At 34.6% G+C, this 26,082-nt stretch overlaps 3 protein-coding genes and 3 pseudogenes across 5 annotated transcripts; all 6 read right to left on the minus strand.

Annotated features, from left to right (window-relative positions):
- Positions 1-59: 59 nt before the first annotated feature.
- Positions 60-12,409, minus strand: LOC120191000 (cysteine-rich receptor-like protein kinase 10). 3 transcript variants are annotated; one of them, XM_039194005.1, is made up of 7 exons: positions 1,976-2,877; positions 1,649-1,771; positions 1,360-1,568; positions 1,067-1,277; positions 740-974; positions 511-661; positions 60-421 (listed from the first exon to the last, which is right to left on the minus strand). In XM_039194005.1, exons 1-7 carry the CDS (start codon positions 2,766-2,768, stop codon positions 119-121), a joined length of 2,025 nt encoding a protein of 674 aa, XP_039049936.1. In that variant the 5' UTR covers positions 2,769-2,877; the 3' UTR covers positions 60-118. The 3 variants fall into 3 exon arrangements, with proteins under 3 accessions (XP_039049936.1, XP_039049949.1, XP_039049944.1); XM_039194018.1 differs by lacking the exons at positions 1,067-1,277; positions 1,360-1,568; positions 1,649-1,771; positions 1,976-2,877 and adding an exon at positions 12,181-12,409; XM_039194013.1 differs by lacking the exons at positions 60-421; positions 511-661; positions 740-974; ... (2 more) ...; positions 1,649-1,771; positions 1,976-2,877 and adding exons at positions 11,237-11,551; positions 11,637-11,787; positions 11,864-12,101; positions 12,181-12,409.
- A 694-nt stretch (positions 12,410-13,103) lies between these two features.
- On the minus strand, positions 13,104-14,732 carry LOC120190433 (annotated as a pseudogene).
- Positions 14,733-15,539: 807 nt separating this feature from the next.
- Positions 15,540-16,078, minus strand: LOC120190443 (cysteine-rich receptor-like protein kinase 10). Its single transcript, XM_039193526.1, has 2 exons — positions 15,935-16,078; positions 15,540-15,848 (listed from the first exon to the last, which is right to left on the minus strand). Exons 1-2 carry the CDS (start codon positions 16,076-16,078, stop codon positions 15,540-15,542), a joined length of 453 nt encoding a protein of 150 aa, XP_039049457.1.
- Positions 16,079-18,410: 2,332 nt separating this feature from the next.
- LOC120190454 (cysteine-rich receptor-like protein kinase 15) lies at positions 18,411-21,191 on the minus strand. Its single transcript, XM_039193533.1, has 7 exons — positions 20,390-21,191; positions 20,032-20,154; positions 19,740-19,948; positions 19,432-19,642; positions 19,092-19,329; positions 18,807-18,957; positions 18,411-18,719 (listed from the first exon to the last, which is right to left on the minus strand). The coding sequence occupies exons 1-7, from the start codon at positions 21,189-21,191 to the stop codon at positions 18,411-18,413; spliced, it is 2,043 nt and encodes a 680-aa protein (XP_039049464.1).
- Positions 21,192-22,120: 929 nt separating this feature from the next.
- LOC120190465 lies at positions 22,121-23,471 on the minus strand (annotated as a pseudogene).
- Positions 23,472-23,513: 42 nt separating this feature from the next.
- LOC120190476 lies at positions 23,514-24,618 on the minus strand (annotated as a pseudogene).
- Between the last annotated feature and the right edge of the window lie 1,464 nt (positions 24,619-26,082).

The raw sequence follows: 26,082 nt of genomic DNA on the forward strand, positions 1-26,082 counted from the left end.
TGTAAATTCAAAGTTTCTTTACTTATTAAGGTTAATATTCAGAAATTGATTAAAAGTTGTTCAGATGCATTGCATTTATTGGATTTTGGTTGGCCAGAATGCTTAAAACAAGGATCAATCAACGAGGCGAGAAATTTGAAATAGTGACCTCATTAACCGAGCAGGCTCCATCATTTGAAATTGGTTCTGAAACCACACGTCCAACCGAAAATGCAGGTTCAGTTGGATTAGGAAGTGTGATAGTACCATCGCTTGCCAACATGTAAATCACAGATGACATGGTTGGCCTATCTGCTGGATCTTCTTGCACGCACAATAACGCAATATGAATGCATTTAAGCACCTCGGAAGCCACACACGACGGAACAAGTAGCTGATCTATTAACTCCATTCCGTCACCTTTGGACCATAGCTTCCATACCTACAATTTCAGAGCTTAAACTTATAACAACAGCTTGCATATTTTATCTGTATATAGTTTGAAGACAGAATTGAAGATGAAAAACATACAAAAATCAGCAGGCTTTCACCATTTTCTGAAAGATGAAAAGTGTTGTTCTTTTTTCCGCTGATTATCTCTAGCAGAAGGACTCCGAAACTGAAAACATCGGATTTGATCGAAAAGAGTCCTTGCATTGCGTATTCGGGTGCCATGTACCCGCTGTTTTGGTTCACAAGAAACAATGAGATTAGAAGAAAGATTAAAACAAAATCAGATTATAAACATATGTGGACTTACTATGTTCCAACTACTCTATTGGTATTTGCTTCGTTTTTATCTTCAAAAATTCTTGCCATGCCGAAATCTGAAATCTTGGGATTCATTTCATGATCAAGCAGAACATTGCTTGCTTTAAGGTCTCTGTGTATAATTCTAAGACGAGAATCTTCATGTAGATACATGATACCTCGAGCAATTCCTTTAATAATGTTGAATCGTTTCTGCCAATCTAATTGCACAGCAAAGTTGGAATCTGATATAAATGTGAGAAAACAAATGAATACATGTACATTATTTCTTTTACTTGTTAGGGTGTTGAATTAGTTAAAGGTTCAAGGATCAAACCGAAGAGGAAGACGTCCAAGCTTTTGTTGGGCATGAATTCATATACAAGCAGCTTTTCATTCTTCTCCAAGCAACACCCCAAGAGCCTCACAAGATTTCTATGTTGTAATCTAGCGATTAACATGACTTCATTCTGGAACTCGACGATCCCTTGACCTGAAGTTCGTGACAGCCTTTTAACTGCAATTACTTTACCATCTGGTAGTATCCCCTGGCAGAATTCATTCATGTATGTAACATATGAAAATTCAAATGCAAATTGCAAAATTCACATAGATCAATTATAAAATTACCTTGTAGACAGGACCAAATCCACCCTCGCCTAGCCTGTTTTCACGAGAAAAGTAATTTGTTGCTGCAAGTAAGATATCCAGTTGAATAGAAGGAAACTCTTGAGATCTCTCCCCATTTTCTCCACTGAAAGTTTCCCTTGAGTACTCATTGGGAATTCTTCCCTCTACCATGTCAAGAAACTGACCTCCTTGGCTATTTTCTGTATCCTCTAATGAAATCAAACTGTGATCGGCCAAAGACTATAAATTGACTTGTAATGCTCGTCAGACAACTTACTCCATTGCTTACCTCGATTGTTTCTCCTCCTCCAGATGATGAAACCAGAGAGAGAAATCACAAGTAACGCAAACGTAGCTGATAAAGTTGCAACGAGAACCCGAGTCCGGTTTGATTCGCTTTGATTCTCTTCTGCTGATTAAATAAGGAGAGAATCAGATATTCTCCATCCAGTTCATCGTATTTTACTAAAGATTCATATTTGTCTATCTTTAACTTGATTAATTTACTAAGGATTTAAAAACAGAATATGAAAGAATCTTCTTTTCCTTTTTCATGAACTATACAATTCTAAAAAAGGAAAGAACCAAAATTTATCAATGAACAGTGAGGATAAACCTGGTGTTCGAGGAGGTGGGGCTGCAACTGGTGTTTGATAATAGAACGGGTAAGTTTCATATCTGATGTTGCAGCTAGGACTCAACAGTCTTCCTCCTCGTCTTCCGGTTGGAAGATTTCTTCTTGCGAATTGCAGACATCCACGGCAATCCGTGCCTGATAAGTCCGGTGTACACTGCTGAAGGATGTACAGTGTCTGATTTCTCGAAATTTGGGTATCATTAGCAGCAAATTTTTTAGCACCTGGTGGTTCATTTTCCGACTGGATTGACATACTATTCATAGCAACCAGCACCGAAGCCGCCAATAACTCGTTGAAATAGTCTTGATCAGTTATATTTTGCGTGTTATACATGTAAACTGTAGGGCTTACAGCCAATACGGAGAATATATTTTGATTCGAGTATCGTAGGAGGCACTCGTCGTACCAGACCACCGCCGTTGTTTCAACAGGACAAAGTCGAGATATATCGGTGGCGGCAGTGGCGACGCACTGTTGGCAGACGCTGGTAGAAAAATCTCCGCGACAGAGGAAAAGGCCGTATACCATGGCAGGGCTCCTGCCTGATGTAGTGTTATAGAAACCATCTCCACGGGAACCATTAGAAGACAGTGATGATAATAAGCTATCGCGATTGACCTGGTAGGCGCTGTTTAAGGAGAAAGTGCTGGTGTTTGGACATACGTGGTAGAGATAAGTAGGATGCTGAGCTTCAGTTGTACGGCTAAGCAAAGAAAGGACTATCACTAACAGGTTTACTGAAACTGTAGAAATATGCATAATTCTTTTCATATAATATATAAAAAAGTGATCACCTTCTTTGGTCGTGAATCCTCAAACAAGATAAACCAGCTATGTAATTCTAGATAGGGTGGTTTTAGAAGGGGCAACAGTTTTCGCCATTGCAGAAGACTCGTTGATCCTTACAAAAATCTCAGTCAAGCCATTTAATTTTCTACAAGGAAGAAGACTTGGTCACACAATGAGTGGATGGGAACAACAGTTGCTACGTAAACAGACAACTGCCAATCAATTTCGTTGGAAAAATGCGTAGAATTTAAGACATTTTGAATAACGTGCGTTATTTGTCTTGCTTACCTTTTAATGCATGGCCAACCAGCAGACTGCCATCGTTCTCATTTGACTTGGCATGCGTACAAAATTTCCAGATATATACTGTTCTTTGAAAGTTTTTTTTCCTCTAAAATGATAACCTTTGAGAACTGTCTAAATAGCTGAAAATTATTTTTTAAATGAACAAATTCGTATGGAATACCTGAATTGGCATAATAAAATTGTGCAACACTTACACCCTTTTAAATTTTTTAAATGTTTGTAGTAAACATACATTAATGCTATGTATGAATAATGAATGAATATTGTGTTGTCATTTTTAAGATGTGTAATGTAACAATGTATAAATTGAGTTTTGATGTCCCATGACAGTATATGTATGAATGATTTATAGTAACCTTAACATTCTTTTAATAATTCTTATCTAATAGGAAGGGAAGAAGAATATTGGTTTCAATGAGTATTAAACTCACAATCTAGAGGGAAATGGGAAGTCAATTAAAATTTTTTAATCATCTACTTTAGAGATTATTGATAATAAATTTAAGGGTAAAGTATAGTAATGGTCATTGAATTTTTTTTAAAACTTTCATTTAGGTCCCTCAACTTTTAAAAATTATAATATAATCCCCCAACATTTAGTCCGTTTGCAATATGATCCCTCAACATTTAGTTCATTTACAATATGATCCCTAAATGAAAGTTTTAGAAAAATTCAGTGACCATTACAATACTTTACCCTAAATTTAATATTAATATTTAAATTATGAGAAATCATAATATTAATTATAAATACTTTATGATAATATAAAAGTAAATGACGACAAATTAAGTATATAATAATTTTATAATTTAAGTTATGATTATAAGTATAAGATTGTATCAAGTTGAGATGTCATCTGATTGCACATATTTGAATAAGTTAAAGCAATCACATCTAAATTATGGGGGAAAAAAGTGCATCAATTAATGATAAAGAAAATAACTTCAGTGATCGAAAATGACTTATAATATACGATTTTAATAATTTTTTTTGGATTTGTAAAAATAACCAACAAAATCGCAACGCGAACTCCAATTTTGCAACGCAGTTTCCAAATTCGCAACGCAAATTTCGCAATGCTAATTACCGATATAGGTAAATACAACTATTCACAACGAGAATTTCGTTTTCGCAATGCGAATTTCGCAAATCGAATTCGCCAATTTCGTAACTAAATGACCGGTATAGGTAAAAACGGTAGAAAAAATCTGAATTCGCCAATTTGAAAACTGAGTTGCGAATTTGGCAAATTCGTGTTGCGAAATGTAAAATCTCGCCTCTTAAAGAAAAAATCATTTCGATAGTTCGTTTGTTTGGTTAAAGTTAAACGAACGAACGAACATGAACATACCCTTGTTCGTGTTTTTTCAATTCATTTACAGGCGTAGGTTTAGCTAAGTGATTCATACGTGGACTTAGCAACTGGGATGTCCCATGTTGAAAACCACTCCAGTGCATTTTATGTCCTTTAATTTTTTTCTTTAAGATGCGAGATTTTACATTTCGCAACACGAATTTGCCAAATTCGCAACTCAGTTTTCAAATTGTCGAATTCTGATTTTTTATCGGATTTTTTCTACTGTGTTTACCTATATCGGTAATTGAGTTACGAATTCGCGTTGCGAAAACGAAATTCGCGTTGCCAATAGTTGTGTTTACCTATATCGGTAATTAGCGTTGCGAAATTTTCCAAATTCGCAACCTGTGTCACAAAATAGGAGTTTGCGTTGTGAATTTGTTGGTTATTTTTACAAATCCAAAAAAAATTGATTAAAATTGTATATTATAAAATATTTCCGGTCACTGAAGTTATTTTCTCTTAATGGTATTTAAAAATAAACCTTATAACAAATCTAAAGTAATAATATTGTTTTTATTTTTCATTGTACATTATCAATATTCCTTTTTTATCAATAAAAATCACCATCGATCATTAGTGTTGACCATTCATGTGTGTTGACATACATAAAAGTGATGACGTGAGGTACATGTTTAATTAAAATTTTGGGTAAACTACAGAGTTTGTCATTTTTTTCATTTTTTAAATATATGGTCACTCGATTAAAAAAAATTAATTTGTAATCACTTTCGTTTTGTTTTGATCACTGAAACGTTAACTTCCGTTAGTTTGATGATGTGACACGTTAGTAAAAGGGTTTAACTTTTACTTTAACCCCTGAACTTTAAATAAATTACTAATAATGGACTTTTTAGTAGACTCAAAATAATTTAGGGACAAAATTTTAATTTACCCCTTTTTTAATATGTTTTCTTCCCCAACCCCATCTTCTTAAGCCGCACACCTCCCTCTTCTTGCAAAAAGATGAAACATGTCAAGGAATGTAAGTTCAAATATAGTCTTAAATAAGAAACATGCTTTGTGTAACCCCTTAGACCCGACTTGGACGTTATGACTGACTCTTGGAGATTACACCAATTCATATTGTTAGAAATCATGAAAATTTCAAATAACATGCAATGTTAGAAAACTAACATAAACCATAACAGAAATAAAGTTTATAAAATAAAGTATAATATGATATTAAAGTTCAAAATAAGAAAAGATGCAATATCTCAAAGTCCAAAACATAATAAAAATAGTATTAACAAATAAAGAAAATAGGAACATAATATGAAAACGTTCATACGATATCTAAGAAATATTGCTACTAGTTTATCCTCCAAGTATCAGTCGAAAATCCTAAAAGTCTAAGGGATCTGAAAAGACATAAACTATAAAGTGAGCTATAGAGCCCAGTGTGTTCTTTAAGTGCAACAAATATTGCTAGCAAATTATAAACAGTTCGACTATGTTATATAATGCAAAATAAAACACAAACAACATATATCCAGTAGATCATTATCAATATAATGTCAAAACAGAAAATGCATGCAACTTTACTTCCACTGTTGGTAAAACAAAATGGGGTCGTTACCCTTAAAAAAGGTACCTAAATTAGAATACAGAATATCAGAATGGAAATATATCCCTCCGTAGAGGATCCCAGTCAAAATCAGAATAAGGATAGCGTCCTCCGTAGAGGATCCCAAAACAGAATCAGAAATCATAATAGGGATATAACCCTTCGAAGAGGATCCCAAATAGAAACAAGACAGGGATTTAATCCCATACATAATGCAGAATCAGGATGGTAATATAATCCCATGCAGAATCATGTGTGCATCATTAAACAACTCTAAAATAATACAACCGCAATAAGAAATCAGACATATTCCAAATCATCATAATCAGAATTCAATAATGCTTATAATTAACAACACATTGTACAACATCATAAATTTATTAAAGGTATCATTCAGGTAAAGGGGACACACTTATAGTAGCAAAGCCTTAAGTTTCCCACGATCGATAGTACTAGGTCTTGCGAAATGGTGACCTAAAAATAACACATCACCCTATGAGTATAAAACCATATATCTAAACATAAATGGACCATTAAATCATTTAACAACACTTACACAAATCTCGAGACAAATGTCTGAAACTGAACTGAATTGAGTGAGGACGATCGGGATCTATCAGAGAGTAATGCGGAGACTCGAGCTCACCTTCATAACATAATAATAAGAAGTGATTCCAAAACCTAATAATTTACTTAACCTAATTAAGACTTTAAGCAATAAATTATGCAAAAGGAGACTTTTGGGTCAGAATTTGACAAAACATAACTAGGTCCTACGGAATGATGACTTAAAAATAACACATCACCCTGTGAGTATAAAACCATATATCTAAGCAGAAATGGGCCATTAAATCATTTAACAACACTTATGTGAATCTCGAGACGAATGCCCGAAATTGAGCTGAACTAAGTGAGGATGATCGGGATCTATCAGAGAGCGATACGGAGACTTGAGCTCACATTCGGAACATAATAACAAGAAGTGAGTCCAAAATCTCATAATTCGCTTAACATAATTTAGGCTTTAAGTAATAAATTATGCAAAGACTTTTGAGTCAAAATTTGGCAAAACGGACTACATAAACGGACTCAAGACGTCGAAAAACATAATAGTAGAGGTCTACGAAAAAGTCAACGAAAAAGTCAACGGTCAACGATCAACAATCAACTGTTAAAGTCAATGGTCAACTGGTCCGGTTCGATCAACGGTTCAGTTTAGCAAATGGGTTGGGTCAAACCAATTCAGGGTTAGATCCGTTCAGTCAAATCGGTTCACTATTTGAACCGCCAGAATAAAGCCCACTCTCGCACGGCGACGAGTGGGGCGTATGGAGCCTCCTTTGGTGACCAGAAAAATATAAATAAATACAAAAAATATTTTAAAGCACGGGGAGTTACTTACAAACGTCGATTTTTTTTGAAAATATTGATAGAGATAGGGTTTTTACAAAACCCGAATATTCGAACCGTCACCGGTTGCAAACGACGACGGATAACGAAAATCTATGGACACTGAAAGAATAGGGTTGACAAGACGAACACAATGACACTGGAGATAGAATCACGGCGGCCTGAATCAAGACGGATTGACAAAATACTGAATTTGAAGCCAAAAGTTTGTGAAAGAGAGGAAGATAGTGATAGCGGCGGGAATGGAAAAAAAATGAAAAGAAAGGGGAATGGGTTTCAAAATACCCTAATATTATTGGATAATTATGCTCTTAGCCCCTATTTTTTTATAAACTCACTAACCAACACTAAGTTTAAAAAAACTTTCGATTTAGTCCTAAAATCGAGATGTGACACTTTGAAGCTTATAACTCTAAAACAATAAGTGAAAAGATTACACGAACCATTAGTTTAATCTACCTTTTTTATCCAGTGAACAATCATTGTTCCTGTACGAGGACACTCCTCTAAGATTTCAACACATGAAAGCATAGTGTCCCACTTTGTCCGAAACTCATCATCCCAGAAGAAATCTCTGACCAACTCTGGAGTTGCATCCTCAAAGACAGTTCTACTACGGTAAATTGCAGGGGCATTCTGTAAATAAAATCACTGTAAGTAATACACGTTGATGAGTGTTATAAATTGATGATATTTATTTGTTTATTCTTCTGTGATGTAAAATTATTACTGCTAATTTGATTGTATTATTTTTATTTTCATGCAGAATCTTTTTTTATAGAATTAACAGTAATAAAGGTGCATTCTGTATGTTTTTATTATTTGATCACGGCTGGAGACATGGACTTAACACTAGGCATGACGCAGTCTGACGTGGCAGTTTCTAGAAGGTCCAATCAATAACAGTTTCTAGAAGATGTAGTCAGCGCTTTTTAGAAGGTGGACAGATAGAGTTATCTTAGGAGAAGTTATTTTTGAAAATTAAAGTTTAAATTTGAAAACATTTAGAATTATCTTTATGATTTATTTATCTTTTAATTTCCATGATTATCTTTATGATTTTAGAAGCTATAAATACCCCTTAGAGTAAAGCTTGAAACACACTTGTTTTTAGATTTGATTGAGTAGCTTTCGGTTATTTGGTTTTATAAAAAAGTTTTTCTTTCGTTTTCATTTTTATTTTATTTTAAATTTTATTTTAAACATGCTAAGTATGACTTCTGTCTTGTTTAGCTAATTTTTTCATAAGCCGAAAGGTTAAGTGATGACTCAATTCAAAATGTAAGAATTGAAAATCACTTAACATCTTCAAGATGTCATTCTTAGTTTTCTGGAATCTTGGATAGACAATCGGTCTATCCTTTAAAATCAAAACACTTTCATTTCAAAAAGTCAACGTTGGACTGGATGTTGTTTTGATTTAAAGTTGAGATGAAAGATCGGCTTGTAGGATATTTGATTTCCTGTGAACACACTTAGCGACAGTCCGCTAAGGGAAACTGAGACCGAGTTTGATTCTCAGTGAGACAACATAATTCGAGTCGGGTTTTTCCTAAATTCAAAAACTATTTTGTGCTAACGACGATAATAGTAGTTTGTTCAATTAAAATATGGATTTCCAAAGATTGGCCTTGGAAAAATCGGTTACCAAAGTGACAAGCAAGTTACAAGGGTTGAGCCTTATAGATTGTAACTGTCACGAATCTCGAAATGAAAATCAATTTCGATTATCAGAAACGAATTGAGTCAAAGCGAGGCTTGAGGTTGCTTTTTACAAGTTATTTTCAACTTTACATTTTCAATCTTCTTTATTTTCACTCTTAATTATTTTTTCTTATTTAATCCTTTTCCCACCAAAATCCCCCTTATTTTATTTTCACTGTAGACTGTCTGAATCATAGCCAACTCAAACTCAAATTTGAGAATTTTCTAAGTCTATATAGATAGATACTTACTTCTCTTTACTACGTTCTTTACTTGTTTATTTTGAGAAGAAGAAATTTATTTGACAGTAAAACGACGTTTGTCACATGTTATGACTATATTTTTTGGATTTAAAAAAGAAAAAGAGGGGTCTAGACCTTTGGGTAATCTGACCACCAATTTGGTGGTCGAAAAAGAGTGAGACAACGTCGTTCTACGGTGGATGGATTGTCAAGGCTGTAGAGAAGAGGGAGGTGTGTGGCACAAGAAGATGGGGTTGGGGAAGAAAACATATTAAAAAAAGGATAAATTAAATTTTTGTCCTTAAATTATTTTGGGTTTACAAAAAGATCCATTATTAGTATTTTATCTAAAGTTTAAGGGTTAAAATAAAAATTAATCCCTTTCACTAATGTGTCACGTCATTAAATTAACGGAAATTAACATTTCAGTGATCATATCTTAATTAAAACAAAATGAAAGATATGAATTAATTTTTTTGAATCGAGTGATCATACATTTAAAAAAATAATTAAAAGTGACCAACTCTGTTGTTTACCCTAAAATTTTTGACATAATTCAAAGATTTAATAGATATTTTAATCTAAAATTAAAGGGCTTATTTAGTGGAATTTCATTTGTCTTACGCCGTGCAGTGTATACTATAGTCACTTTGAAAATTAATTCGTTTATTCAATGCACTGATAGAATATAATTATGTTTGCCATCAATCAAATTAATAAGATCTTGACATTGGAGCTTAGACCTAAACAATAATCTATTTTTTGAAAGTCAAATCAAATCAATTGTTAACAATAAATTAAAAAATAAATAATTAATTAATTAAATTAAATTTAGATTCTATCGATTAAATCGATTTTCATTCCCTAAACATATATAAAAATAGTATACAAACAATGATATTTATATTAAAATATTAAAAAACTAAAATTTAAGTAATGATATTTATGGAGCTAAATTAAAAATAACAAGACATAAGAACAAATGCACGTGGCACAGTCTTGATTGCTGAGATTCATGTCACTGCCGACCTTGTCATTTGTTTTAAATTTGCTCACTTCTTTTTTGTCGCTTCCGATCAACAATTTCAACAGAACTTGCTTCTTCACAATTGCCACCGAGAATTTAACACGTGGCCTTCTAGAAAATAACATGTTTTTTAAAGATCTAAAATTGTATAGGAGGTAACGAGTTCAATTTTCAATGTTTTCAAAAAACAGAATAATTTTTTTTAACAAATAGAGTTAATGAATTAACAGAATGATCGAAATAGAACAATACTTTAAGGCCTTATATAAATTTTTTAAAATTTATTTATCAATTTTGAATAAAATCATAGTTTAAAAACAAATATAAAGTATTTTTAAATTTAAGAACCAAATTAAAATAAGATCATAGTTTAAAGATATCTTATATAATTATCTTTTTTATAATAATATTTTATCATCTAATTTAATGATAATATATATAATTATATATACTATTAATATATCTAATGATAATCCTTATTTTATTTCAATAGACTTTTTCACTAAAGCATAAATGCTATATTCAATTCCGGCGGGAGGGAAATTATCAAAGATATTTTTAGATTTCATAGACTATTGATACATGTGACTTTTGATGATTTTTATTAAATATTTTTTTATTAATTTAGTGTAAATATAAATAGTATTTATTTAAAGATAATTTTTAACTATTTAATATTGAATGTTTACACACCTGATGTTCATATGTTCGAACACTCATAATATCAAATAATAATAACAAATTATATAGTATCATATTATAATCATGTTAATAATTTACAAAGATATATCAAATTAAGCTATCACGTTGACACATAAGATTGCAAAATGATGAAATCAACGAGGCAAGAAATTCGAAATAGTGACCTCATTAAACGAACAGACCCCATCGTTTGAATTAGATTCTGATGGTTCTGCGACGGCACGTCCAACAGAAAATGCAGGTTCCGTTGGATGAGGAAGCGATATGGATGTACCATCGCTTGCCAACATGTAAATCACGGACGACAGGGTTGGCCGATCTGCTGGATCTTCTTGCACGCACAACAGCCCGATATGAATGCATTTAAGCACCTCAGAAGGCACACATGATGGAACAAGGCGTTGATCTATCAACTCCATTCCTGCACCCCTGGACCATAGTTTCCATGCCTGCGATTTTAGAGCTTAAAACCATTAGAACAGTTAGCATATTAGGCCTATTCGTTGAAGACGAAAGAGAAGATGAAAAACATACGAAAGTCAGCAGGCTTTCACCGCTCTCTAAAAGATGGAAACCATTGTTCTTTGTCCCACTTATAATCTCCAGCAAAAGTACTCCAAAACTGAAAACATCAGATTTGATTGAAAAGAGACCGTGCATAGCGTATTCGGGTGCCATGTATCCGCTGTTTTGGGGAAGAACAGATTAAAACAAAGGTACTGAGAAAATCAATAAATAACAACGAGTGCATTTAGACTTACTATGTCCCAACTACTCTTTTGGTATTTGCTTCATTCTTATCCTCACCGAAAATTCTTGCCATACCAAAGTCTGAGATTTTCGGATTCATTTTATGATCAAGTAGAACATTACTGGCTTTAAGGTCTCTGTGGATAATTCTGAGACGAGAATCTTCATGTAGATACATGATACCTCGAGCAATGCCTTGAATGATGATGAATCGTTTCTGCCAATCCAGTTGTGCTGCTAAGTTCGGATCTGTAAGAAGAAAACCAAATTACTACATTTTCAATACTCAAGTATTTTTTTTTTATATATAGGAGTCTTGGGATCAAACCGAAAAGGAAGACGTCGAGGCTTCTATTGGGCATGAATTCATATACAAGCAAATTTTCGTTTTTCTCTAAGCAGCATCCTAAGAGCTTGACAAGATTTCTATGTTGTAATCTAGCGATTAACATGACTTCATTCTTCAACTCAACAAGCCCTTGACCTGAAGTTCCCGACAACCTCTTAACTGCAATTTCTTTTCCATCTGCTAGTGTGCCCTGGAATAATTTATTCATTTATGTAACGTCTCTTAATTCAGATGAAAACTCCATGGTATATAATATAATGGGTAAATGATACCAAATACCACTTAACTTTCAAATGTTCTAAATATAACACTAAATTTTAGTTTTGACTTCAATTATACATTTGGGTTGTTAAAATTCAAACGGCATGATGACATAGACAAAATGAAATTGTTTTGGTGCGGCTATTGATGTCTAAAATGTCATTTTCACACTAAATTCTAAGTGTATATCAAATTTATTGCTAAACTTTAAATTATTCACTTTTTGGTACTGCATTTTTCTACTCCCGTTGATATTGAGTTGCCTCCCACCAACAGTCTTCTTTCGCGGCAAAGATCGATATAAAACATTTGTATTTCCCTCCTTTTTCTTCTCGTAGGATTTGTTTTTCATGAAACCCACTCAAAATCGACGAAATTAAACAAAGAAATCCATTATTTTTAGGACTTTAAGTTGTTATTTTAAAATCCGAACGGTGAGAAGCATTATTTTGAGAAGACAAACAACATACCGCAAAACTAACCTCATCAAACAATCATTGGAAAACAAAATATAAGCACGTTGAATTTTTAGATTAATTTTCACTAATTTTGAGTGAGTTTCATGAAAAATCATTTCAATGAGAAAAAATAGGAGTGAAATGTGAACAATAGTATGATATCGATATTGTCGTGAATGGTAACTAATAACGAGCAGCGATTGACTACCAAAAGGGCCGAAAAAAATTAGTGACAGGAAAAGAATTGTTTAAAAGTTTAATTACAAAATCGATATACCCCTAAAGTTTAGTGTTTAAAATCATGTTTTGGACATTAATAGTCGTTTTGTCCACATCATCATAGTGACAAAAAATCTGTCCAAATCATTAATCCGTTAAAATTTAACGGTTCAATGATATAATGAAATTAAAACCAAAGTTTAATGTTATAATTAGAACAATATTGAAAATCTAATAATATAAACGATGGACCAAACATAATTTACCTTGTACACGGGACCAAACATAATTTACCTTGTACACGGGACCAAATCCACCTTCCCCGAGCTTATTATTATGAGAAAAGCCGTTTGTTGCTGCATGCAAAATATCCAATTGAACTGAAGGAAACTCTTGAGACTTGCCCACATTTTCTGCAGTTAAAGTCTCCGTTGAGTGCTCATTAGGAATTCTTCCGTCTACCAAGTCAAGCAATTGACCACCTTGGCTATTTTCTCTATCCTCTGTAATAAAATCGTAACCGCCATAAGAATATAAAAAAATCCTGTAATTCTTGCGTGTAATACGCTGCATACCTTGACTGTTTCTCCTTCTCCAGATGAAGAATCCAGAGACCGAAATCACAGCTAGCCCAAAAGTTGCTGATAAACTTGCAACAAGTATTGTGATACAGTTTGAGTTGTTGTGTGTCTCTTGATCTTCTTATTAAATCAGGATAGAATCAGATATTATCAGTCCAGGACTAAAAGTAAGTAAATCAGAGTTAAAGGAGTAAATTTACAGTCAGTAAGGATAAACCTGGAGCCGGCGCCGGTGGTGGAGGTGCAATTGCTGTTTTATTATAGAACGGGTAAATATCATATCTGACGTTACAGCTAGGATTCAACACTCCTCCCCCTTGCTTTCCGACGCAGCAACTTAGGCTTTCTATCGATCTTTGCAGACATATTCTGCAATCCGTGTCCGATAAGTCCGGCGTACACTGCTCGAGGATGTACAGTGTTTGAGTCGCTGAAACATTGATTTCTACAGCCGCAGATCTTTTTCACTCGGCTGATTTTCCGCCCGGTGTAATATTTCGTTCATACTCATCACCGCCGCAGCCGACACTATCTGGTCGAAATATCCATCTTGCGGGGTGAAGCTGGTGTTTCTCTGAGTGTCGTCCCCAGTCAACCAATAACCTATACGTATGTCATCCACGACCGAAACTATGCTTCTATTCGAGTACCGTAGGATGCACTCTTCGTACCAAATAATAGCTGTTTTTTCAAAGGGGCAACGTCGGGGAAGGTCGTTGGAAGCGAAGGTGATACACGCATGGCAGGCGCTGGTACTAATATCTACACGGCAGTGGGAAATACCGTACACCGTGTCAGGGCTGCTGCCTGCGGTTGTGTTGTAGAAACCATCTCCGTGGGTGGTATTAGACACCAGCCAAGACAAGACGGTGTCACGATTCGCTTGGTAAGTGCTGTTTACGGCGAAAGTGGTTGTGTTCGAACAGACATGGTAGATATAAGAAGCCGGCTGAGCTTCGGATTTAAGGCTAAACGAGGAGAGGACTATTACTAGCAGGATTATGAAAGTCATCTCCTTTTAGGTTGGATCATAAGACAACAGATATAAGGTCTATAAATTATAATATGGCTTGTTCTACAAAGGACAATATTTTATTAATTATTAATAGTCAAGTCCTTTGATTTTTGATTGTCTGCCAATTTAGTCTACAAGGAAGACTAGAAATAATGGTATTTAAAAAATTAAAGATCAAAAAAGATTTTTTAATTTTTTTTACATTATTTTGAAAATATTTTAAAAGAATGATAATACAATAGTTAAACTGAAAATAAGATTGAAATACATATGAAAAGGGATACTGAGAAGAAAAAGATATTTCTTCTACGCAAAATTTACAAGTAATAGTTAGTCTTCGATCAATTAAGAAATTTTCAACATTGAATAACAGACATTGTCATCTGATTTATCCATGACTGATAAATTGGAATCGTTCTTTATTTTAAGAAGATGAAGATATCTCTTTTTTTCATGGTTAAAATCAACAACATAGTCGACTATTGAATCGACTTGCGTCACCACCTATTTGAATAAAGTTATTAAAAATGACAGATAGACCTTTTTGGTCCTCCTGCAAAAGAGAAAATCGAAGACAAAAATCACAGTTACCCCAAAAGTTATAGATAAAATTGCAACAAGTATTGTGGTCTGGTTCGATTTGTTTTTTCTTTTTGGTCTCTTTTGCTAATAAGGAATGATACACTTTTACCAAGATTTCTAGTTGAAAATGTATACTAAATTTATAAATGTCAATTTAGCTAAAAAGATAAGAATGCTTTAAAAGCTTTGGAAAAGCTAGAATCCTTAGAAGAGTGATCAATTTCATCGAGGTAAAAGATTTGAAACCGTGCCCTCATTAATCGAAAAGACTTCATCATTTGAAATTGGATCAATTGGCACTGCAACTGCACGTCCAACCGAGAATGCTGGTTCCATCGGATGAGGAAGCGATATGGTATCACTTGCCAACATAACAATCACAGATGACATTGTCGGTCTATCTGTCGGGTCTGCTTGCACGCATAATAGCCCAATATGAACGCATTTAAGCACCTCAGAAACCACACAGGATGGAACAAGGAGTTGATCTATCAGCTCCATTCCTTCTCCTTTGGACCATAGTTTCCAGGCCTACAATTTTAGAGGTTAAACATATTACAACATATTACCATATTAGATCTACTGTTTGAAGACAAAAGTGAGAGCCAAAAACATACAAAACTCAGCAGGCTTTCACCGCGCTTCAATAGATGAAAACCATTGTTCTTTTTGCCACTTACAATCTCCAGCAAAATGACTCCGAAACTGAAAACATCAGATTTGATAGAAAAGAGTCCTTCCATGGCATACTCAGGTGCCATGTATCCACTATTTTAGTTTAGAAGAAGAAAAGAGGAAAAAGATTACAACGACATTATATGATACACATGAAAGAAAATTTTAGAAACAAAGGATATGTTATGACCCCATGAGCCTGCAAGACAATTATAAAATATAGACTATGTTCATGTAGATATCTGTAAACACCTATTCATATGTTAAAAATAAATGTTGATTGGGGCACATATGAAATGTGTAACCAAAATTAAGATTTCAGTCCTTGTTATAAGGTCGTCAATAAAAATAATTAAGAGTTCACCATCATTATAGTCTTCCACTATGCCAACTTCACCAAAATGTATGGCTATTTGTCATTGTGATTCGCAACATCTCTCTCATTCCTATTCTACAATATAAATATTCATATTCGATGTCTCTTTTTCATGTAATAATAATGTTTTACATGATTTTCTCGATTTCAACCTAATTTTAACATCATCACTAGAATTTCATTCTTGTGATCTCATATAAACAACAAGACACTATGCTTAAGACTAAGATGTGAGTTCATATCATAATGACAAAGCAATATATACTTCATTAACAATGAGAGATTAACTACTATATGCTTCAAATACAAATTGCTAACAAAAACTACAATTGTTATAACTTCAATTACAAAGCAGTTTGAGCCAAGAAATCTAAATATTTTAATACCAAATTATTAAAAAATACAAGCGATGTGAGTATGATTGTTGTGTCTATGTTAAGAGCATTGATGATGGTTCTTTTATTTTTCTGTTATTGTATTTTGATGATATGTTAATTGCTGCGAAGAACATGGATGATGTTATTGGTTTGAAAACTTTATTAAGTCAGGAATTTGATATGAAAGATTTAGGTGCTGCAAAGAAAATTCTTGGAATGGAAATTTGCAGGGACAGAGACTCAAGGAAACTGTGACTATCTTAACGGGGTTATGATGAGAAAATGCTAGAAAGGTTTGCGATGAGCAGCACAAAACCAGTGAGCACTCCATTGGCGAATCACTTTAAGCTCTCATCAGAATAGTTCCCTAAGACATATAAGGAAGCTGAAGATATGACAAAGGTTCTGTATTCTAATGTTGTTGGTTGCTTGATGTATACAATGATATGTACTCGTCCTGATTTAACTCATGTTGTTAGTCAAGTTTGTAAGTACATGTCTAAACCTGATAAGTAACTTTGGGAAGCAATCAAGTGGATCTTTAGGTACTTAAAGGGTACAGTGGGACATGGAATTGTTTTTTGTAGTCAGCGGGATAATCCTTTGGTTGTAGGATATGTGAATTCAGACTATGCGGGTGATTTGGATAATAGAAGATCTACGACAGAGTATGTCTTTACTGGAGGGTCTATTTGTTGGAAGTCTACTGTTCAATCTGTTGTGGCATTATCTACAACTGAACCTGAAACATGGCAGCAACTGAAGCTACAAAAGAAGTTTTATGGCTTACTGGTTTAGTGAAGGAGTTGGGTGTTCAGCAAGGTGGAGTTCAGTTGCTTTGTGACATCAAAGTACTATTCACTTGGCTAAGAATCAGGTATATCGTGTTAAAACTAAGCATATTGATGTAAGGTTTCACAAGATCAGAGAGTTGGTTGCTTTTGGAGAGATTTTGTTTCAGAAGGTACAAACTGATGAGAATGCTGCTGATATGTTCATCAATCCAGTTACGACAGACAAGTTCATGCATTGTTTGGACTTGTTGAATGTTTCGAGTTGTTAAAGAAGTAAGGTAACCCAACCCACATTGAATGTTTCCTAAGGGGCAGGATATTCGCCAAGGTGGAGATTTTTTAGGTATGACTCATAAATATACCGATAAAGAGGACAGAGGATGGAGCGGAGTGAGAACATTGATGCGAAGAACATGGATGATGTTATTGGTTTGAAACTTTATTGAGTTAGGAATTTGATATGAAAGATTTAGGTGTTGTAAAGAAAAATTCTAGCGTCGCCTAGGGCACCGAGGACGTAAGCACATTGCTGAACCTCGTTAAAATTATTGTATTCTTTTGTTTTCTTTACCTGATTATTCAACACAAACTCTAACACTTGTTATATTGGCTTCTCCTGCTCGTTCCAAAATTTAGATTCTTGAATCCCAATCAAATTCGAGTAACGCATTACTAGCTTTTAGGTCCCTATATATGATAGTGAACCGTAAATATTCATTTACATAATCCATTCCCATTGCAGTTCCATTAACAATGTTATGATCCATCGAGTGTGTACGTTTCTTTGGATCTAATGCATAAACAAATTTCAGCAAACACTCGTGGACAGTAGACTAAAATTTTGTTGGTATTAATAACTGGATTGTATAAATCAACGCGGCGATAGGTTTGAAATTGTGAGCATGTTAATTGAAATGAGCCCTTGGCTTGATGTTAGTTCAAGTGGTGGTGCAACGGCGCGTCCAACAGAAAACGCAGGTTCTGCTGGACGGGGAAGAGTTATGGTATCAGTTGCCAACATGACAATCACAGATGACATGGTGGGTCTGTCTTCAGGATCTTCTTGCACGCACAATAACCCAATATGAATGCATTTAAGCGCCTCAGAAGCCACACAGGTCGGAACAAGGAGCTGATGTATTAGCCTCATTCCTTCACCCTTGGACCATAGTTTCCATGCCTACAATTTGGGCTTAAAATTGTTACAACAGTTTGCATATCTCATCTTTTTATGGTTTGAAGAAAAAATAAAGGATGGAAAACTTACAAATGTCAGCAGGCTTTCACCGCGTTCTGCAAGATGAAAACCATTATTCTTTTTTCCACTTATAATCTCTAGCAAAAGAACTCCGAAACTGAACACATCGGATTTGACAGAAAACAGCCCTTCCATAGCATATTCTGGTGCCATGTATCCGCTATTTTAGTTTGTAAGAACCAATGAGAAAACAATCAAAACAACATTAGTTGCTGTCATTGAAAAATCTAGAAACAGATAATATCATTACTTTTCTAATATTGATTACAAGGCAATTAGTATATGTAGACTTACTATGTTCCAACTACTCTATTGGTGTTTGCTTCGTTTTTATCTTCACCAAAAAGTCTTGCCATTCCAAAGTCCGAAATTTTCGGATTCATTTGATGATCAAGTAGAATGTTGCTTGTTTTAAGGTCTCTGTGTATAATTTTAAGACGAGAATCTTCATGTAGATACAAGATACCACGGGCTATTCCTTTAATAATGATGAATCTTTTCTGCCAATCAAGTTGTGCTGCCAAGTTTGAATCTGATATAATATGAAAAAAGAGGTTAAAACACACACAATGACTGCATTTTTCATGTACTGCTTGTTAAGATTGTTGAATAGTTAAAGGTAAAAGGATCAAACCGAACAAGAAGACGTCAAGGCTTCTATTGGGCATGAATTCATATACAAGCAACTTTTCGTTTTTCTCTAAGCAACATCCTAAGAGCTTCACAAGATTTCTATGTTGTAATCTAGCAATTAACATGACTTCATTCTTCAACTCAACCAGCCCTTGATCTGAAGCTCTTGAAAGCCTTTTAACTGCAATTTCTTTACCATCTGCTAGAGTGCCCTGAAACAATTCATTCATGTATGTAACATCTCTGAAATACTTACACACTTGACTCGCATAGAACAATTCTGAAGCTAAATCAAATAACTATAACTACCTTGTATACAGGACCAAATCCTCCCTCTCCAAGCTTATTATCATCAGAAAATCGATTTGTCGCCGCAAGTAAAATATCCAATCGAATAGAAGGAAACTCTTGAGACTCCCCCAGATTTTCCCCACCAACAGTATCCCTTGAGTGCTTATGGGGAATTCTTCCCCCTACCAAGTCAAGTAATTGGACTTCTTTGCTATTTTCTCCATCCTCTGTAATATGATCAAAAAGTGGTAGGCATAAGAATATAAAACGAATTTGTAATGATTGCCTTAAAGATTATTCCGTTGCATACCTTGAGTGTTTCTCCTCCTCCAGATGAAAAAACCAGAGGCAGAAACCACAGCTAGCCCAAAAGTCGTGAATAAACTTGCAACAAGTATTCGGATATGGATTGAATTGTTCTGTTTCTTTTCTTCTGAATAAGAGCAGATATTCCCAATTCAGTTTATTATAATCCTGACGAACATAGGGGCTTGCATTCTAGGCTACACTGATAAGTCCAAATGCACTTTTCAAAGCCAAACCATGCATATTCATCCCATAAGATAATCTTGATTACAAAGTAACCGTGATGATGAATGTGCACATCTGTTATACAAACATGATACTAGGAGGAAAAAAAAAAGAACAGAAATTTTTGTGAGACAAACCTCGGGCTGAAGGAGGCAGAGCAACAACTGCTGTTTGATTATAGAAGGGGTTAAATTCATATCTGACGATACAGCTAGGAGTCAAAGATGTCCCGCCTTCCCGCCCGGTTGGAAGATACGCCATTGCTCCTCGCAGACATCTACTGCAATCAGTTCCTGATAAGTCTGGTGTACACTGGACAAGGATGTACAGTGTTTGAAAACTTGAAATATTCTTCTCTCTAGTCGCAAAATTTTTGGGCCCTGCGTGTTCAATTTCAGCCAGGCTAATAGTATCATTAATTATACTCCGAATATACTGATCGAAACGGTCTTGCTCAGTGATAGTCACTATCACAGCCTTATCATTAATGAAGGCAACTCTAGGTGCTTCAGCCACAATGGAAACTATATTTTGATTGGAGTATCGTAGCAGGCATCCATCGTACCAAATCACCGCCTTTATTTCAACAGGACAATGTTGATATATGTCGGTTGCAGCATAGGCGACACACTCTTGGCATCCGCTGGTAGAAAGACCCTCAAGACATGCAAAAAGACCGTATACCATGTCAGGGTTCCTGCCTGAGGTGGTATTGTAGAAAACTTCTCCCCGGGTGCCATTAGACGACAGCGAAGATAATAAGCCATCGCGATTGGCCTGGTAAGCGCTGTTTATGGAGAAAGTGGTGGTGTTTGGACAGAAGTGGTAGACATATTTAGGCTGCTGAGCTTCAGTTGTATGGTTAAGCAAGAAAAGGACTATCACTAACAGGTCTATGGAAACTGCGGATATCGGCAGGCGTTTTCTAATAAAACTCATCTCCTCCTTTTAGCTCGGATAATAAGACTACAGACACTCACTTTTATTGTTATAGGAAAGGCAAATTGCCATTGCAGAAGATCCATTGGTCCTTACTATCTAAGAAAAAAATCAAAGTCTGAATGAAAATTTAGCGGAAAGAGATGGGAAACTATAAACATGTTTATCAATCCCTATCAATCGACAACAATATAATTTTTCTTTTGTTTAATTATATATTGGTCTTGATTTGGACATTTAGTTTAATTTAATCAATGTCCAATTCAGTTTGACTTGCAATAAGTTGTATTTTTTATATTATTGAGGATTTTGTAGGATTGAAATTATCTAGGAGCTGGAGTAGGATAGGAGGAGCTGCCACTGCTAGGCTTGAAAGATCCACTGTTTCACTCGGTTCAATTTTTCAGCGGGCTGAGATATTAAACATAAAATAAAAACAACGACTAAACGACCAAAAAAAATTACAGAAAACGTGACACAAAAGTAAAATTATTCTTATTCAAAAATTAAAAAAGAAACAAAGAGAGGAGAACTGGTGGTTGACAACCAGCATCAAAATCGATGCGCTATCGACTAAATAAAACCAAAGAAGAAAAAGTTGATATGATCTATAGAAAATGATACATACTCTTAAAAAAATTTGGAGAGGTTAGAGTTGAAGGATTAATTAAAATTTATTTTTAAAATTGCTTTCCACATCAAATTCAAGTTAGCGCTTAACGTCTAAGTTAATATTATATTGACGAAAATATCTAATTCATATAATGCTAATGTTGTGATGACTCGATTAGAATATTCTGAAGTTTAAGAATCATAATTTACAGAGCAATTAACATATACTTTATTCAATACAGAAGGGTTCGAACTTAATCGTACATATCAAATTGATTCAACATTAAATATTTTAAAATAAATCTAATTTAAGGTAATCATGTATCATTAATACTCGAGAGATATCGACTACTCCGCAGTTTCCTCTTCTTTGACGGATGTCCAAGTTTAACTTTCTTCTTCTTGTTGGATATCTTGCCATCTTTACCTATACGTATCTTCCCTTCCCTGTTTACCCGGTGGTGCTTACTCTTTATGCCCCATGTCTTGTACTTAATCTTCGTCGACAAATCGGCCCTTAATTCAGCCGTTGCATTCATCATTGCCTTGCGGAGGCCGGTCCAAAGACGCGTCTTGACATCCACTTGGTCCACCACCCGATGAGTTTTATCCTTCCCTTGGTAAAATGAAGGGATAGTTCTGTTCCCCATGTTGTCTTCCCCATAATAGAACACGAGGAGGATATCATCATAGTAGATACCCGAGTCTTCGTTCGGGTGTTAGATATCGAGCTCGTACCGTATGGTTCCGTGATCGGATGCGTTGCTGTCGTTCACCGCGGGGACCGAAAAGTTGACGATGGTGTAGGTGGGGCTCCTGGGACGCAAGGCTAGCCATAGACAAATACAAGAAGGCCTAATAGGCCATTGACTTGGAGAAGCCATAAGTAGAAGCTTTTGGTTTCGCACAGTGTTGCAGAGAGAATGAAAACAAGGAGGTTTCCCACAAATGTTCGAATGGAATTTGGTTTGAATTGTGGCTACACAAAAGTGCTCAAGTTTGAGTGAGGATAAGTCTAAGGAATTTCATTGGTTGAAGCAGTCAATTCTTCTTTTGGAGTATTCTTTTCTTTTGGACTGTTATTTTTTATGACTAAAAATATTATAATTAATATATAACAGAATAGTTAAGAAAATTAAACAGTATTTAGATGATGTTGAGTATCTCAAATTTAAAAATATATTAAAAGATATTGAAGCGAATAATGATTTTTAGTGTTGTTTTTCTTAAATTAAAGATAAATTACACTAATGTATGGTAACCAAATTATGTTGAAATGATTTTTTTTTACCAAAGTTTTGAAAGTTACAAAATGCTGATTAAGTTTATCAAATTGTTATAAAATAGTTATTAAATTTATTGAATTATTATAAATAATTTTTAAATTATCGAAATTTATCAAACTGTTATAAATTATTATAAAATTTATTATTTTACTATAATTTAATGATTATTTGCATACTTCACTATTAAATTAATAATATAAAATTATTCGTATATCTTAAATATTTAACTGGGATTAATTTATTATTGATCGAAAAATTTTCACTAGATATTTACATGTTCTTGATTACCGTATGATTGTAAAAAATAAATATTAAAATGACGATAACTATCAGATTAAAGGTATTAATAGTACAAGGCTAAATACTTAATGTCATCAAACATAACATTACAAATTAATGAAAAATAGATAAAATGGAACAAGAATCAAGTGAAATATACAGGACATTTCTTGTTCTTCGAAGTTGGTAACATCGACCCATCCGAACCCACTGCAACGTCACAATTTGCGTGCATTTTATGGTGCTTACTCTTCATTGCTGAAACCCTAAATCTTATTTCCGATGTTATTTCTAAACGAAAACCACAGTCCCAGTTTTCTATCATTCATAAACTCCTTCCACTCATCGGTGTTTACGGTAAGCGTTGCTGCACCAATTGTACCGTGCACAATCGTAGTTGTCTTGGGTTCTTGAGAAAACGGGGGGAACAATGCGGTCGACCCGAATCGCTGATCTTTATATAAGACCGACACGACCATGGAGTCGTAGTAGATACCCATGTGTTGGTTCGAGTTCCTGGCGGTGACATTGAACGTTATTAGAGCATTGTCGAGCACTGATTGTTGAGCCAACGTAGGGACGGTAAAATCTATCGTATGGAACCTTGGACGATGAGGGTGTAAACTAAGCCTTAAGATGAAGAAAAAACGCCGACGAAGAGAAATATGAACAAAAATATGGCACATAGTACTTTGGTGGCTTTAGCGGCGAAGCTTTCGTGAACTCGATGCGTGTAGTAGCCGGCGGAGTGGTGTTTGATGGGCTGGGGTTGGGACCGGGAGTCTCAAACCGAAAACCTGACGGAATCGGACATGTTTTTCAATGAATCGAGATTCCGAGGGAGTTTTGGTGATGAAAAGAAGTATTTGTAACACAGGGAAAGAATTAAGGCACGTTAAAGAATTGGGAGTCCTTTTTTTGCATGGCGATGGAGAAAGAAAGGAATCAGGCCATATGTATATGGTACAAACTCAGAATAAGCTTAAAATTATGTGTAAAGGTTTCTTACAACCTGATCTACAGGAACTGGAAAGTATGTGTACAGTTAGGAGAAAGAATATGATTTTCAGATTCGGTTGCACGAGTTGTATCCTAATCTAATTTCTACTCCGCCGTTTCCTTGGGTCGGAGAGTTGAGGTTGACGAAAACCACTCCAAGAGACAATGAAGTTGAAGATGACGACATCAAAAGCACCATCTTCATCTTCTTTAACTCTGCCTCTTTTCTCCAAATTGGAAAATTTGGACATTTCAGAGATTGAAGATTTAGATTCTCTACAAGAGGAGTTTTCTGCAAAACCTAATTAATATTAGAAATAAAAAAATGCCATTGAAGATTAGAAGTGGTAATGAGTTGAATTTAGCAGCATTTGGATTGAGTCAGTTGATGGTATTAAGAAAATTTATGAAAATCGAATCAAACTGAAGTTTTTAAATTGCTTATGGTTTATAGGTTTAAAAAATTCCAATCGAATCAACACATTTTAATTGATACAATTCTGAAAGATACGTGACTTGAAGAAAAAACAGAAACAGCGAAAGTACGCCGACAAAAACATTCCCATCTTTACTCAATTTAGCCCTCAATGTTTATACTTTTTGTCAAATTAACCCTTATTTTTAAGCTAAATTTGATCCTAAATATTTAAAAAAAAAAATGATCGAATTGCATTTTTAATGAAAACATTAACTAAAACACTAAACTTTTAACAAGTATACACGTATTTTGCATATTTTTTTCTTCATATGGGTAAGTAAGGCTTGTAATATTATTTAATAAATTAAATATCATTTAAAATTATATAAAATATAATGATATTTTTAAAATGAATTATTTTGAAGATAAACTATTAATTGAAGTATAAAGGAGAAAGAAATGACGAGAACAAATAATTTGTAAAGAGCTACAATTAGAAGATCAAATTGAATAAAACTTAAAGTTGAAGGACTAAATTATGAAAAAGAGAAAAGTTGTTATCAAAAAAAGCAATTGAAGTTGTAACAACCCGATTTTCAAAATAATATTTAATTAAAATTTGAGGGTTTAATTGTGAAAATTTGGGACTGAATTGAAAGATTTTAAAACTTGGAGCTTGTTTTAAAGTTAAAGAAAATTCAGGGACCAAGCCCTGAATTTAACCATGGAGTGTCGGCAGACAATTGATATATGCGTGATTTCTGTTTTGAAAAACAGAAATCAATTTCACAAATCCTTCCTCACGCACACAACTTCCAAACTCGATTCCGACGCCGTCCGAATTCCGATCGTTGTTTTGAAACCACCGTTGTGTTCATCATCGAGCGAGGAGCAAAACCTTCAAATTAATTGAAGCAAAACGCGACCAAACGTCGGGAATTTCCAGTCAAAGTAGCGACGGTTTTGTTAGCTCTATCGCCGAGAAAATCTTAAATTCACCGCTGATCGTTGCTCTGTTTACGACACCTCCCGCACCATCGTGTTCCTTGTGTCGTTCCGAGTTCACCGGTGTCAATCTTGTCCGCCGTAGACGGCGGCGCGTGAGGAGGTGGTGCAGTCAAAGATTCGGCCGATTTGAAATCGAGCTCTCCGCCGTTCAAAAATTTGAACCGATCGTTGTAAGTATCTTGAAATCGCTCAAAATAATTTTTAGAAAATATTCTGGGATTTTTAGGGCCCCGGAGGACGCCTCACGCGCCACACGCGCCGCCACAGGGCGAGTGGCTGCTGGAAACCG

This window comes from Hibiscus syriacus, unplaced genomic scaffold (genome assembly GCF_006381635.1).
Source record: "Hibiscus syriacus cultivar Baekdansim isolate YM2019G1 unplaced genomic scaffold, ASM638163v2 tig00004111_pilon, whole genome shotgun sequence".
In the NCBI taxonomy this organism is placed as follows: domain Eukaryota; kingdom Viridiplantae; phylum Streptophyta; class Magnoliopsida; order Malvales; family Malvaceae; genus Hibiscus; species Hibiscus syriacus.